Source organism: Nerophis lumbriciformis, linkage group LG23 (genome assembly GCF_033978685.3).
Source record: "Nerophis lumbriciformis linkage group LG23, RoL_Nlum_v2.1, whole genome shotgun sequence".
Taxonomy (NCBI): domain Eukaryota; kingdom Metazoa; phylum Chordata; class Actinopteri; order Syngnathiformes; family Syngnathidae; genus Nerophis; species Nerophis lumbriciformis.
Window position 1 is genome coordinate 38,754,384 of NC_084570.2, and position 14,777 is coordinate 38,769,160.

The 14,777-nt window shown below is 42.7% G+C and overlaps 1 protein-coding gene across 6 annotated transcripts in view; it reads left to right on the plus strand.

The window, feature by feature from the left end:
* Positions 1-14,777, plus strand: part of ptpn11b (protein tyrosine phosphatase non-receptor type 11b) — a 143,850-nt gene that overhangs the window by 101,255 nt on the left and 27,818 nt on the right. For 5 of the 6 annotated variants that reach the window (XR_009817819.2, XM_061985586.2, XM_061985583.2 and 2 more), the window contains one exon: positions 4,622-4,768. Coding sequence is in view for 5 of the 6 variants with exons in the window: in XM_061985586.2 (XP_061841570.2) it covers positions 4,622-4,768 (147 nt within the window). In the remaining variant the exon portion in view is untranslated. The remainder of the gene's footprint in view (positions 1-4,621; positions 4,769-14,777) is intronic. The other variant, XM_061985585.2, reaches the window with a different exon arrangement.

Sequence of the window (14,777 nt, forward strand, 5' to 3'; positions counted from 1 at the left end):
GCAACCGCCAAGGTAAGCACCCGCCCCCATAGAACAGGAAGCGCTTCTTCTTCTACTGTAAGCTACCGCCCGCCCCCGGAAGAAGAAGAAAAAACGCGCGGATATCACCGTACGTTTCATTTCCTGTTTACATCTGTAAAGACCACAAAATGGCTCCTACTAAGCGAAAAGGATCCGGTTCATAAAAAGACGCAATCTCTCCATCCGCACACGGATTACTACCGTATTTCACAGCAACTGATATTCCTGTGAACCGCACTGTGGAACGGGAGCACGTACGGTGAATATTCGCACCACAGGGAATGAGAAGTCATCCTTCACTGTGGTTCTAGCTTGCCATGCTAACTTCCACCCATGGTGATATTCAAAAGGAAGACCTTGCCAAAAGAGACCTTTCCAGCCGGCGTCATCATAAAAGCTAACTCGAAGGGATGGATGGATGAAGAAAAGATGAGCGAGTGGTTAAGGGAAGTTTACGCGAAGAGGCCGGGTGGCTTTTTTCACACAGCTCCGAAGGCGAACACACCTTCACTAAGACGGGCAGACAGCGCCGGACGACATACGCCAACATTTGCCAGTGGATCGTAAATGCCTGGGCAGATATTTCGGTCACAACTGTGGTCCGAGCTTTCCGGAAGGCAGGATTCACAGAACAACAGCGACACTGACTCCCGATGACTTCGACGAGACGGAACCGGCCATTTTGGATACCACGCTTGCGCAACTTTTCAATTCGGACACCGAAGACGAAGAATTCGAAGGATTTACGAATGAAGAATAACTTCAGAAGGTGAGCGCTATGTTTATTTTGTGTGTTGTGACATTAACGTTCGAGCAACATTATGTTACTATTGCTCTGCACTATTTTGAATTTTATTATGTTTGTGATTGCACATTTGCGTACATTTTGGGACAGAGTTGTTAGAACGCTGGTTTTCAATATATTATTAAAGTTTGACTGAACTATCTGACTGTTTTTTTGACATTCACTTTAGCGCAGCGTTTTTTTGACATTCACTTTAGCGCAGCGTAGGCGCGGCTTATAGTCCGGGGCGGCTTATTGGTGGACAAAATTATGAAATATGTAATTCATAGAAGGTGCGGCTAATAATCCGGTGCGCCTTATAGTGCGGAAAATACGGTACCTCTTCAATGAGGACATTTTTTCGTGAAGTTTCGTCGCCCCTGGATGACAAGATAACCGCTGCGAGCTGTGCAAGGTGTACCATGCTGTAAAGCAGTGGTTCTCAAATGGTACCCTGGGGGTATGTAATGTAATGTAAGTTCATAAACTGAACATCAAATCAAGTAGGCTATTCCATTCATTACCATAAACCCAGAGTTTCCCCCCATGCCATGATGGTTTGACCCTCACTAAAATGTCTGTCAAAAAGAACTGTGAAAAGAAATGCAACAATGCAATATTCAGTGTTGACAGCTAGATTTTTTGTAGACATGTTCCATAAATATTGATGTTAAAGATTTCTTTTTTTGTGAAGAAATGTTTAGAATTAAGTTCCTGAATCCAGGTGGATCTCTATTACAATCCCCAAAGAGGGCACTTTAAGTTGATGATTACTTCTATGTGTAGAAGTCTTTATTTATAATTGAATCACTTGTTTATTTTTCAACAAGTTTTTAGTTATTTTATATATATTTTTCCAAATAGTTCAATAAAGACCACTACAAATGAGCAATATTTTGCACTGTTATACAATTTAATAAATCAGAAACTGATGACATAGTGCTGTATTTTACTTCTTTATCTCTTTTTTTCAACCAAAAATGCTTTGCTCTGATTAGGGGGTACTTAAATTAAAAAAATGTTCACAGGGGGTACATCACTAAAAAAAAGGGTTGAGAACCACTGCTGTAAAGCATCACCAGTCCTACAGAGGTTTAGACTGCGGCATGAAAGTGGACCGGGAGATTTTCAGTGACTATCCCACAGCTAAAGGGATGGCCTGTGGCCGAACAAGAGCCAAGGCATTGTGCGAGAACGTCATCGCTCACTATTCAGTACAGGAACATACCGACTACATAAAAGAAAACAACCTACCCTTTTCCGTGGCAACCGACGCCTCAAATAAAGGAACAAACAAGTGTTTTCCCATTGTGGTAAGGTATTTTCACTTCAAATCCAACATGTCCTGTTGGATTTTTATAGTGACAGCAACGAAACGTCAGAAGCCATAACAAACCAGCTGCTGGCAAAACTTGAGATGTCTGGCTTAGAGGTGAAAAACATGTCTGCATATGCAGCAGACAATGCCAGTGTCAATTGTGGCAAACATAACAGTGTATCAGAAGCTGAAACTGAGCCAAAAAGATGTGCTCCCTGCAAACTGTTTGGCCCATATTCTGCATAACGCAACCAGATATGCAGCAAGCAGCCTTGATGTTGATGTGGAAAATTTTTTGTGGCATTTTTCTTTTTATTATATATGTTAACTACATTTAAGTCCACACATGTTATGCTTTGTGGCACTCTGCACTTGAAAAGATTCATCTCAGTGGTCACTTTTTGAACACCACAATGTATTGAATAAATACAAATACTGTTAACAAACACTTGACTTTAATATTTTTTCCTATTCAGCCACACAAACATCATCTTTAAACCACTCAAAATTGTACTATAAATAAGAGTATACCAGAGTCCTATGTACACCATAGTAATTTATTGATATGCCGCATAATGTCCTCCTTTTTGGTGTCATGGAAATGGTCACCCTAGCGGTCATGGCAGAAGTGCATTGTGGGTCATGGAATGCTAACTGCTATATGCTATACGCTACTGCCGGAGCTATTAAAATGGATCACATCAACATTGGTGGTAACTTATAAAAACTGAGAAGGGCTGAACTAAAATGGCACCGAAAAGGAAATCATATACGGTACTGCAGATTACAAGCTGGACGTAGTGAAATATGCAGCAGAAAACGGCGATCGAGCAGCAGAAAGAATGGACGCTAGCGGCGCATACCAGGAGCGATACCGAGGGGGAAGATTTCATGGGATTTAGCGATCGGGAGTGACAGATTGTTTGGTAAACGTATAGCATGTTCTATATGTTATAGTTATTTGAATGACTCTTACCATGATGTGTTACGTTAACATACCAGGCACGTTCTCAGTTGGTTATTTGTGCGTCATATAACGTACACTTATTCAGCCTGTTGTTCACTATTCTTTATTTATTAGGGCCCGCACGGCCCATTGCAAAAGGACTCCCACAGGGAGTCCTTATGCAATGGGACATAAGGACCTATTGAATTTCTAAGGTTTTATTATTATTTTTCTTCCGCCGCCACAACAAACTGTAATTTGACCCACTTAACATGCTTCAAAACTCACCATATTTGACCCACACATCAGGACCTGCGAAAATTTCCTTTTTTTAAAAAAACCGAACCCCAAAACTCAAAATTGCGCTCTAGCGCCCCCTAGGAAAAAAAAAAACTAGACTGCCTGTACCTCCCACTAGGAAGGTCGGAAAAACATGACACAAAATCCTCTATGTAGGTCTGACTCAGACCTAACTTTCATAATGGTACATTCTCGGGCTAAAATCAACAGCAAGTTGGCAATTCCCCCTTCAAGACAAAAAAGTACTAAAAACAGTCAGTTTTGCTTCTTTGAGCTGCAATTTGACCCCCTTAACATGCTTCAAAACTCACCGAACTGAACGCACACATCAGGACTGGCAAAAATTACGATCTAATAAAGAAACCGAACCCCAAATTAAAAAATTGCCCTCTACAGCAATTTTTGAATAAAACTGATAAAAAACTGCTCCTCGGAAGAAAAAAAAGACAAAACTGCCTGTAACTCCCACTGGGAAGGTCGGAGAGACATGAAACAAAAACCTCTATGTAGGTCTCACTTACACCTACATTTCATAAATTGACAACCCCCAGCAAAAATCAACAGGAAGTTTGCTATTCCCCCTTCAAAACAACATTTTTGTAAAAACCGGTCACCTTCCTTCAAAATCTATCTCCTCTGAGCGCGTTTGTCGTTTCGCCTTCAAAATAACACAGGTGAGAGATAAAACCCTTGTGATTAAAAGTATAGATGGGATTTTTAATACCTGCTCCGGTTTTGATTTTATGACCCTTCAAAGACCCGCTGCACTGATGCTCCTGCGGTGCTGTTTTTCTAAGATGGCTGCTCAAAAGCAGGAAGCACTAACGTGCCCACACAATGCAGACAAGGTAGGTACACTAGACAAAAGTCTTGGGACACTTCAGACTAAAAGTAGACAAAAGTATTGGGACACTTAGGACTAGCACCTGCCAAATACGCGGGCCCGTCCAACGCTGCTTGCAGCTTTAATTTTAAATTGCCTTTCAAATGTCTATTTTTGGTGTTGGATTTTATCAACTACATTTCCCCCAAAAATGCGACTTATCAATCAATCAATCAATGTTTATTTATATAGCCCTAAATCACGAGTGTTATACTCCAGTGCGACGTATATATGTTTTTTTCCTTCTTTATTGTGCATTTTCGGCCGGTGCGACGTATACTCCGAAAAATACGGTACTTGCAAATAGTTTTTTTATTGAAGAAAATAGTTTTTGTTATACTTGCAAGTCTTTGTGTTGTTGTTATTCAGCAGGACGTGCATGGAGCGGGGGAGGGTAAAATCTTCATCGCCACCCAAGGGTGCCTGCAGAACACAGTAGATGACTTCTGGAAGATGGTGCATCAGGAGAACACGCACGTCATCGTCATGACAACCAAGGAGATGGAGAGAGGACGGGTAAGGATTTTACAATAGTGTATAATATTTTACACTGTACTGTATAATGATATTATATATGACAATTTTATACTGTATAATTATATTATATATGACAAGTTTATTACACTATATTGTATAATTATATTATATATGACAAGTGTATTACATTGTACTATATAATTATAATATACATGACAAGTGTATTACACTGTACTTTATAATTATATTATACATGACAAAAGTGTTGGCCAACATCTAGATTCTGACATTTAAAGCGTGTAAAAGTGATTTTATTACTAATAAGAGTGTGTTGGTGCGAGTCAGCATGTTTTACTCCAATACTGAAGCGTTGATGATTGACTTATGAAAAGTGATACTGTGTCCTTCAACACTTCCTGGTGTGTGTGTCACTTTAAGAAAAACCATGTGACTGATAAACCGCTGTTATTTGACTCAAGCGGCAAAGTGGAAGCGCTTCTTTTAGCTCCTAAGTCACACTGATGTGGTGCCTTGACCTGCGTCAAATAAAGAAATACTAAGAAAAAATTATTTAAAATAAGAAAAAATAAATACAACTAAAAATATATTGCAACTAAGAAAACATTGCATCCATCCATCCATCCATCTTCTTCCGCTTATCCGAGGTCGGGTCGCGGGGGCAGCAGCTTAAGCAGGGAAGCCCAGACTTTCCTCTCCCCAGCCACTTCGTCCAGCTCCTCCCGGGGGATCCCGAGGCGTTCCCAGGCCAGCCGAGAGACATAGTCTTCCCAACGTGTCCTGGGTCTTCCCCGTGGCCTCCTACCGGTTGGACGTGCTCTAAACACCTCCCGAGGGAGGCGTTCGGGTGGCATCCTGACCAGATGCCCGAACCACCTCATCTGGCTCCTCTCGATGTGGAGGAGCAGTGGCTTTACTATGAGCTCCCCCCGGATGGCAGAGCTTCTCACCCTATCTCTAAGGGAGAGCCCCGCCACCCGGCAGAGGAAACTCATTTCGGCCGCCTGTACCCGTGATCTTATCCTTTCGGTCATAACCCAAAGCTCATGACCATAGGTGAGGATGGGAACGTAGATCGACCGGTAAATTGAGAGCTTTGCCTTCCGGCTCAGCTCCTTCTTCTCCACAACGGATCGATACAGCGTCCGCATTACTGAAGATGCCGCACCGATCCAGTGAGAGCTGAAGATCCTGGCCAGATGAAGCCATCAGGACCACATCATCTGCAAAAAGCAGAGACCTAATCCTGCAGCCACCAAACCGGATCCCCTCAACGCCTTGACTGCGCCTAGAAATTCTGTCCATAAAAGTTATGAACAGAATCGGTGACAAAGGGCAGCCTTGGCGGAGTCCAACCCTCACTGGAAACGTGTCCGACTTACTGCCGGCAATGCGGACCAAGCTCTGACACTGATCGTACAGGGAGCGGACAGCCACAATCAGACAGTCCGATACCCCATACTCTCTGAGCACTCCCCACAGGACCTCCCGTGGGACACGGTCGAATGCCTTCTCCAAGTCCACAAAGCACATGTAGACTGGTTGGGCAAACTCCCATACACCCTCAAGGACCCTGCCGAGAGTATAGAGCTGGTCCACAGTTCCACGACCAGGACGAAAACCACACTGTTCCTCCTGAATCCGAGGTTCGACTATCAGGCGTAGCCTCCTCTCCAGTACACCTGAATAGACTTTACCGGGAAGGCTGAGGAGTGTGATCCCACGATAGTTGGAACACACCCTCCGGTTCCCCTTCTTAAAGAGAGGAACCACCACCCCGGTCTGCCAATCCAGAGGTACCGCCCCCGATGTCCACGCGATGCTGCAGAGTCTTGTCAACCAAGACATCCCCACAGCGTCCAGAGCCTTAAGGAACTCCGGGCGGATCTCATCCACCCCCGGGGCCTTGCCACCGAGGAGCTTTTTAACTACCTCAGCAACCTCAGCCCCAGAAATAGAAGAGCCCACCACAGAATTCCCCAGGCACTGCTTCCTCATAGGAAGACGTGTCGGTGGGATTGAGGAGGTCTTCGAAGTATTCCCTCCACCGATCCACAACATCCGCAGTCGAGGTCAGCAGAACACCATCCGCACCATACACGGTGTTGACAGTGCACTGCTTCCCCTTCCTGAGGCGGCGGATGGTGGTCCAGAATCGCTTCAAAGCCGTCCGGAAGTCGTTTTCCATGGCCTCGCCGAACTCCTCCCATGTCCGAGTTTTTGCCTCCGCGACCGCTGAAGCCGCACACCGCTTGGCCTGTCGGTACCTGTCCGCTGCTATGAGCCAAAAGAACCCGATAGGACTCCTTCTTCAGCTTGACGGCATCCCTCACCGCCGGTGTCCACCAACGGGTTCTAGGATTTCCGCCACGACAGGCACCAACCACCTTGCGGCCACAGCTCCAATCAGCCGCCTCGACAATAGAGGCGCGGAACATGGTCCACTCGGACTCAATGTCCAGCACCTCCCTCGTGACATGTTCAAAGTTCTTCCGGAGGTGGGAATTGAAACTCTCTCTGACAGGAGACTCTGCCAGACGTTCCCAGCAGACCCTCACAATGCGTTTGGGCCTGCCAGGTCTGTCCGGCATCCTCCCCCACCATCGCAGCCAACTCACCACCAGGTGGTGATCGGTAGAAAGCTCCGCCCCTCTCTTCACCCGAGTGTCCAAAACATGAGGCCGCAAATCCGAAGACACAACTACAAAGTCGATCATGGAACTGCGGCCTAGGGTGTCCTGGTGCCAAGTGCACATATGGACACCCTTATGCTTGAACATGGTGTTTGTTATGGACAATCTGTGACGAGCACAAAAGTCCAATAACAAAACACCACTCGGGTTCAGATCCGGGCGGCCATTCTTCCCAATCACGCCTCTCCAGGTTTCACTGTCGTTGCCAACACGAGCGTTGAAGTCACCCAGTAGGACAAGGGAATCACCCGGGGGAGCACTTTCCAGTACTCCCTCGAGTGTATCCAAAAAGGGTGGGTACTCTGAACTGCTGTTTGGTGCGTAAGCACAAACAACAGTCAGGACCCGTCCCCCCACCCGAAGGCGGAGGGAGGCTACCCTCTCGTCCACTGGGTTGAACTCCAACGTGCAGGCTTTGAGCCGGGGGGCAACAAGAATTGCTACCCCAGCTCGTCGCCTCTCACTGCGTGCAACGCCAGTGTGGAAGAGAGTCCATCCCCTCTCGAGAGAACTGGTTCCAGAGCCCTTGCTGTGCGTCGAGGTGAGTCCGACTATATCCAGCCGGAACTTCTCTACCTCGCGCACTAGCTCAGGCTCCTTCCCCCCCAGCGAGGTGACGTTCCACGTCCCAAGAGCTAGCTTATGTAGCCGAGGATCGGACCGCCAAGTGCCCTGCCTTCGGCTGCCGCCCAGCTCACACTGCACCCGACCTCTATGGCCCCTCCCATGAGTGGTGAGCCCATTGGAGGGGGGACCCACGTTGCCTCTTCGGGCTGTGCCCGGCCGGGCCCCATGGGGACAGGCCCGGCCACCAGGCGCTCGCCATCGTGCCCCAACTCCGGGCCTGGCTCCAGAGGGGGGCCCCGGTGACCCGCGTCCGGGCGAGGGATATCTGAATCCTTGTTGTTTCATTCCCATAGAAGTCTTCGAGCTGCTCTTTGTCTGATCCCTCACCTAGGACCTGTTTGTCTTGGGAGACCCTACCAGGGGGCATGAAAGCCCCCGGACAACATAGCTCCTAGGATCATTGGGACACGCAAACTCCTCTACCACGGTAAGGTGGCAGCTCAGAGAGGAGAAAACATTGCAACTAAGAAAAAAAAATTGCAAATAAAACAAAATAATTGCAATTAAAACAAAATAATTGCAATTAAAAAACATTATCGCAATAAGAAAAAATAATTGCAATTAAAAAAATATTGCAACTAAAAAAAATATTTGTAATTAAAAAATATATTGCAATTTAAAAAATGATTGCAAATAAGAAAAAACAGATGCAACTAAGATAAAATTATTGCAATTAAAAAAATATTGCAACTAAAAAAAAAAATTGCAATTAAAAAATATTGCAAATAAGGAAAAATAATTGCAACTAAGAAAAAATAATTGTAACTAAAAAAAATAATTGCAACTAAAAAAATGATTGCAATTAAAAAAATATTGCATCTAAAAAATATATTGCAACTAAGAACAAATAATTGCAATTAAAAAGATAATTGCAACTAAGAACAAATTATTGCAATCAAAAAAGTTCTTACAATTAAATAAAAATCATTGCAACTAAGAAAAAAACACAATTAAAAAAATATTGCAACAAAAAAAAACTTATTGCAATTATGAAAAAATATTGCAACAAAGAAAAATGAATTGCGATTAAAAAAAATATTGCAAATAAGAAAAATTAATTGCAAAGAAAGAAAAATATTGCAACTATTTTTTTTATTTTTTTATTTTTTTTGTGTCCTGTCCAGCTTCTCAGGCAAATCATATAGTTGATGTAGATGCCCATGTCGGCTGTTCAGATTTACTGTACAAAAGAGAAGTGTAGGATACTTCTCTTGTTGCCTTATTTGTATTTGACTTTATTAAATGTATTTATATTATCATTTAGTGCAGCCGGGCCGGAGCAGGAGGGGATAGAAAGAGAAAAAAAAAGAAGACAGAGGGGGAAATTGTGGGGACAAGAGGGGGATTAGACAGAGAGACAAAAACAACAACAGCAAACAACAACAACAACAACAATAGAGCAACATCAGCAAATATGACATGTACAAATATGATGGTAAAAGTAATAGCAAATAAGCAGTTAGCGAAAAATAAAAAATAATACAGAAATGACAATGAGCATTATTACACTACAAATGGATCAATACAAATACCAATAGAAATAGCGCTATTGATAATGAACAATACCAATAATTTACCTTTATTATCAACAATACAGTTGTTTAAATGCAACAATACATATACGTAATGATAACTTGAGATACGAAAGAATGCAGAAAAATGGAGGGGGAGAAAGAGAAGCAACCTACATTAACCTTGTAGATTGTTATAGTCACAATAGGTTAAGCTTTGTCAGTGTGCCATGTGTTACACCCAGTTTACCCTAGGGCAACAACGTTAATATATGTTTGATGAAACGTGATTATGTGCATGAGTGTAAGTATGCATATGTACTTGTATATGTACAGAATGTGTCTATGTGTTTGTACAGTGAATGTATATGTACAGAATGTGTATATGTGTTTGTACAGTGAATGTATATGTACAGTATGTGTATGTTTGTATATTGAATGTGCGTGTGGATGTACGAACATTAGGTAGGTAAATATGTACTGTATTTGTGTATGTATGTGGGAGCGTAGGTACCTATGTACGTATGTGAGCATATGTGAATTTGCATGTACAATACATTCGACTCCCAGAGTGCGTGGGAGCCAGAGCACGGCCCCATCACCCCCGAGAGCCCAACCCACAAACAGGAGGCGTGGTGCCCAGGGAACCAGGGACCACCGCCCCCACGCAGCCAAGCCGGCCAGCGACAGGAACCCCAGAGCCCGACCCACCGTACCGCCCACAAGGGCCAGCAGCAGGCCGCAGACAGACGCACCCGGCAGAGGACAGGGCACGAGAAAAGCAGGGGACAGCCAGACCCCAAGCCAGCGAGAGACCACACCCCACACGGGCAGAAAGGCGAGACGCCCCGCCCGAGGGACCCAGAGACTCCCCGCAACCGGACGGGAAGACCGCCCCCGCCCCACCGGCAACCGGGCCCCCACGAGCCCACCACCCACCCCCGGAGAGCGCGGCGAGGCCAGCCCCCGGCCACCCCACCCAAACCGGCCGCCGCAGGACCACCCAGGCACAGGGCCACGGGAACCACCCACCCCACCCGCAGGGACCCCAACGATGGAGATGGAACAACCAGCAACCGCCCCGCCGAGCCCCCCCTCTGAGGGAGGGGAAAAATAAAAAAATAATATTAATAAAATATATTAAAAAAAATAAAAAAATTAATACATTAAAAAAAAGAATTAAAAGAAGATCACAGACATGCTGACAAACAAGGTCACTACCCCAGCAACTGGCCGACTCTCAGCACATCGGAATACCTTGCAGCACCAAGCTACCACAATAGACGCAGGGACTAGGCCCAACAGGCCCCAACCAAGACGGGCACCCGGAAGGGATGGACAGCGGGACCCAGGAGCTCCAGACACGCAGTCCGGATGCAGTAGCCTCAGGCGTCGACCCCCGTCTGACAGGCAGGCCCAGAGCGTACCCCCAGAAATATACATACATATATACATACACATACACACATACATGTATACATACCCACACATACACATATATACATATACATACACATATGTACACATACACATATATATATATACATACATACATACACACACATATACATACATATACACAGTTCGTCAGCCCCGACAGCCATCACGCGCGCGCGCTGCCACCAGTCACAACATCAGCCACACCCTTGCACCAGACCCAGCAGCCACGGGCGCCCACACCACAAACAAATGGCAGCAGAAACAGCAGCCGCAATAACCCCAGACAGCCAGCACCAGCCAATCAAATCAAAGCGATCAAAAAAAACTGCGACCAGCAACCACACGCCACCAGGACCACGGAGACCAGCCGGCGCCAGTCAGCCCGAACGCCAACACGCAAACAAGAGACACCAACACCCCCCCCCCACCAAAACACACCACCGCCCAAACAACCGAGACACAGCATCCAGACCAGACACGGGGGCTGCGCCGCCACCACATCAAGTCACCAACAGAGACCCCACAGCGCAAGGCCGGGCCACACGGGCACGGACCCCACCCAACTATTAAAAAAATATTGCAACAAAGAAAAAATATTGCAACTAAAAAAAATAATTGCAACTACGAAAAAATATTACAACTATAAAAAAAATATTGCAACCAAAAAAAAAAAGAAAAAATAATTGCAACTATCCATCCATCCATCTTCTTCCGCGGGTCGCGGGGGCAGCAGCCTAAGCAGGGAAGCCCAGACTTCCCTCACCCCAGCCACTTCGTCCAAAAAACAATTGCATTATTTTGTGCTCGAAGATCATTTTCTTAGTATTACTAATATATAGAAAAGAGAAAATAAAGTATCATAAATGTAAAATGTTAATTTTAAATTAATGATAATTTTTTTTAATTTTTACTCTGTATAATTAGTAATTTAAAAAATTATCTTGGAGCACAAAATCATGTTCTATTCCTGTTTCCTATTTGACTCGTTTGCCAGAGTTGCGCGTTTCAAATTCCTTCCGGAGCAGCTTTTCAATCGGAACAAAACAAAAACAATACAAGATAATAATTTAATTTGCACGTCATGGCGTTTTTAAATCAGGCAGACGGCCATTTTGAAACACAACGCAGAGTCAGTACTGTGTCAATACAGGTAGTGAGTGTGCCATTCACTCACAGAGGCATCATTTGCACACACACACACATATATATATATATATATATATATATATATATATATATATATATATATATATATATATATATATATATATGTATATATGTATGTATATATATGTATATATATATATATATATGTATATATATATGTATATATACGTATGTATATATATATATGTATGTATATATATATATATATATACATACATACGTACGTACGTACGTACGTATGTATATATATATATACATACGTACGTACGTACGTATGTATGTATATATATATATATATACATACGTACGTACGTATGTATGTATATATACATACATACGTACGTATGTATGTATGTATATATATATATATATATATATACATACATACATATGTATGTATGTATATATATACATACATACGTATGTATGTATGTATATATATACATATGTATGTATGTATATATATACATATGTATGTATGTATATATATACATACATACGTATGTATGTATATATATACATACATACGTATGTATGTATGTATGTATATATATACATACATACGTATATATGTATGTATATATATGTATGTATGTATGTATGTATATATATATATATATATGTATGTATGTATATGTATATATATATATATATATATATGTATATATGTATACATATATATATATGTATATATATATATATGTATATATATATATATATATATATATATATATATATGCAGTGTTGGGTTAGTTACTGAAAAGCAGTAACTAGTTAGTTACTAGTTACTTCATTTCAAAAGTAACTGTTACTTACACCAAAAAGTAATGCATTACTGTGAAAAGTAACTATTTAGTTACTTCTTTTTTCTTTTCTTTTTAAAGCTCCAATTAATGCCCTTTTAGCCTTCATTTCAGTACTGTTATTGCACTGGAGAATAATACAATGTGTTGATCAACTTGACATGCATTTGCATCACTCAACTCTGCTAAGCCATGTGGTCTACATACAACACACAAAGACAAAGATATGTTACAAAGGCCAATTTGTTTCTGGCCAGAACAAATTGACAAAACTATTTTAAATAGCTGCAACATAACATACATAAGTAACAAACAGCATAATAACAGCATAGATGTAAACCAAGAAAGGCACACACTACATACACAAAGTCTAACCAGGCATTTTCTTCCTCAAGTAATTCTTATACAAAATCATGTCTGAAACCCAGAACACTACACATTTCCCCAGTTTTAGTTTAGAGATAAGGAAAGATTGGCCTGGCCCACTAGGATCCCTCTTTATGTTTGTGAACTTTATAGTCTATACATTTAGAGTGATGTGATAATCAAACACTCTAGAAGTCTAGAATGAAAGAGTATATAAGAGAATTGACAGCAACGTTCCTTCTCAGGAGCGCGCATGTGCAATTGCGCACTGCTCAAGCGTCCTCTGCGCACGGCAAATCTATGCCATGCACAAAATCAAATAAAAAAATAAGCGCATAACAATTTTCGACACGACACGGACACGACAGAGAAAACCGTTTTCGTCATCATTGTTCAAATATTGTAACGTCTGTCGAGACGCTTTGAGGACATGAATTCCATCCATCACTTTACTGAGCAAAACTCTTTACTGTCGGCCATAAACACATCACCAAAACATTAGTAAAAACAATGATATCTAGTAAAACTGGTCATTTTCTGCAGTACAAACCAGACCAAAAGCAACTTAGTTATATCAACAGCAGCCGCTCGCTCTCTCACGTGCGCCAACACTTGCACATATGGCACTTAGCCAGTGATGCGTTTACAGCCACACAAAAAGTCGGACAACTCCAACACCACACATAAAGTGTCATTCCAGGTCGTTACACTATGATTTACCAATCAAATGTGTGCTTATTCTAGTGTTATTTATTAGGAATCTTAATTTATAAATATTAATCATTAAATGCTGTTAGTATATTAAATAAATACTAATAAAAATATATTTTTTACAAACAGGAAGTTGCAGGAATGTACACATGATCCCCTGCTTACATCTCATTGTGTAACATGTGAATGTTTTAATGGGAACTAAATGCAATGTCTGAAAGGGGTACAAATTATTTCCAAAGCAGGACCTCCACCCAGACAAACAATACAAGTACACAGTTCATGAAAAACAATATTTTTTGTTATTGTCATTATAAGTGGGCCTAAACACTTATATTAGAAATGGAAATGACTGCTGTGATGAGGTGGGGACTTGTCCAGGGTGTACCCTGCCTTCCGCCCGAATGCAGCTGAGATAGGCTCCAGCGACCCCGAAAGGGACAAGCGGTAGAAAATGGATGGATGGATGGAGATGTAAGTTGTTATTTAGTGAGGTTTGGGACAGGTGTGCTGCTGGTGTAGCCACAGTGTGCCACGTCTAAAGTTGCTCACATGGACTCCACTCAATGCTCAGGGACTTTTTGCATTTGCTCACACATGAACAATTAGAGGGAACATTGATTGACAGAGTGTGTACCTTCAGCGGTGAATGGTGGTGGTGGTGGTGGAGGTGAAATGGCATCAGAGTCTCTGTCTCTCTTTACTAGCTTCG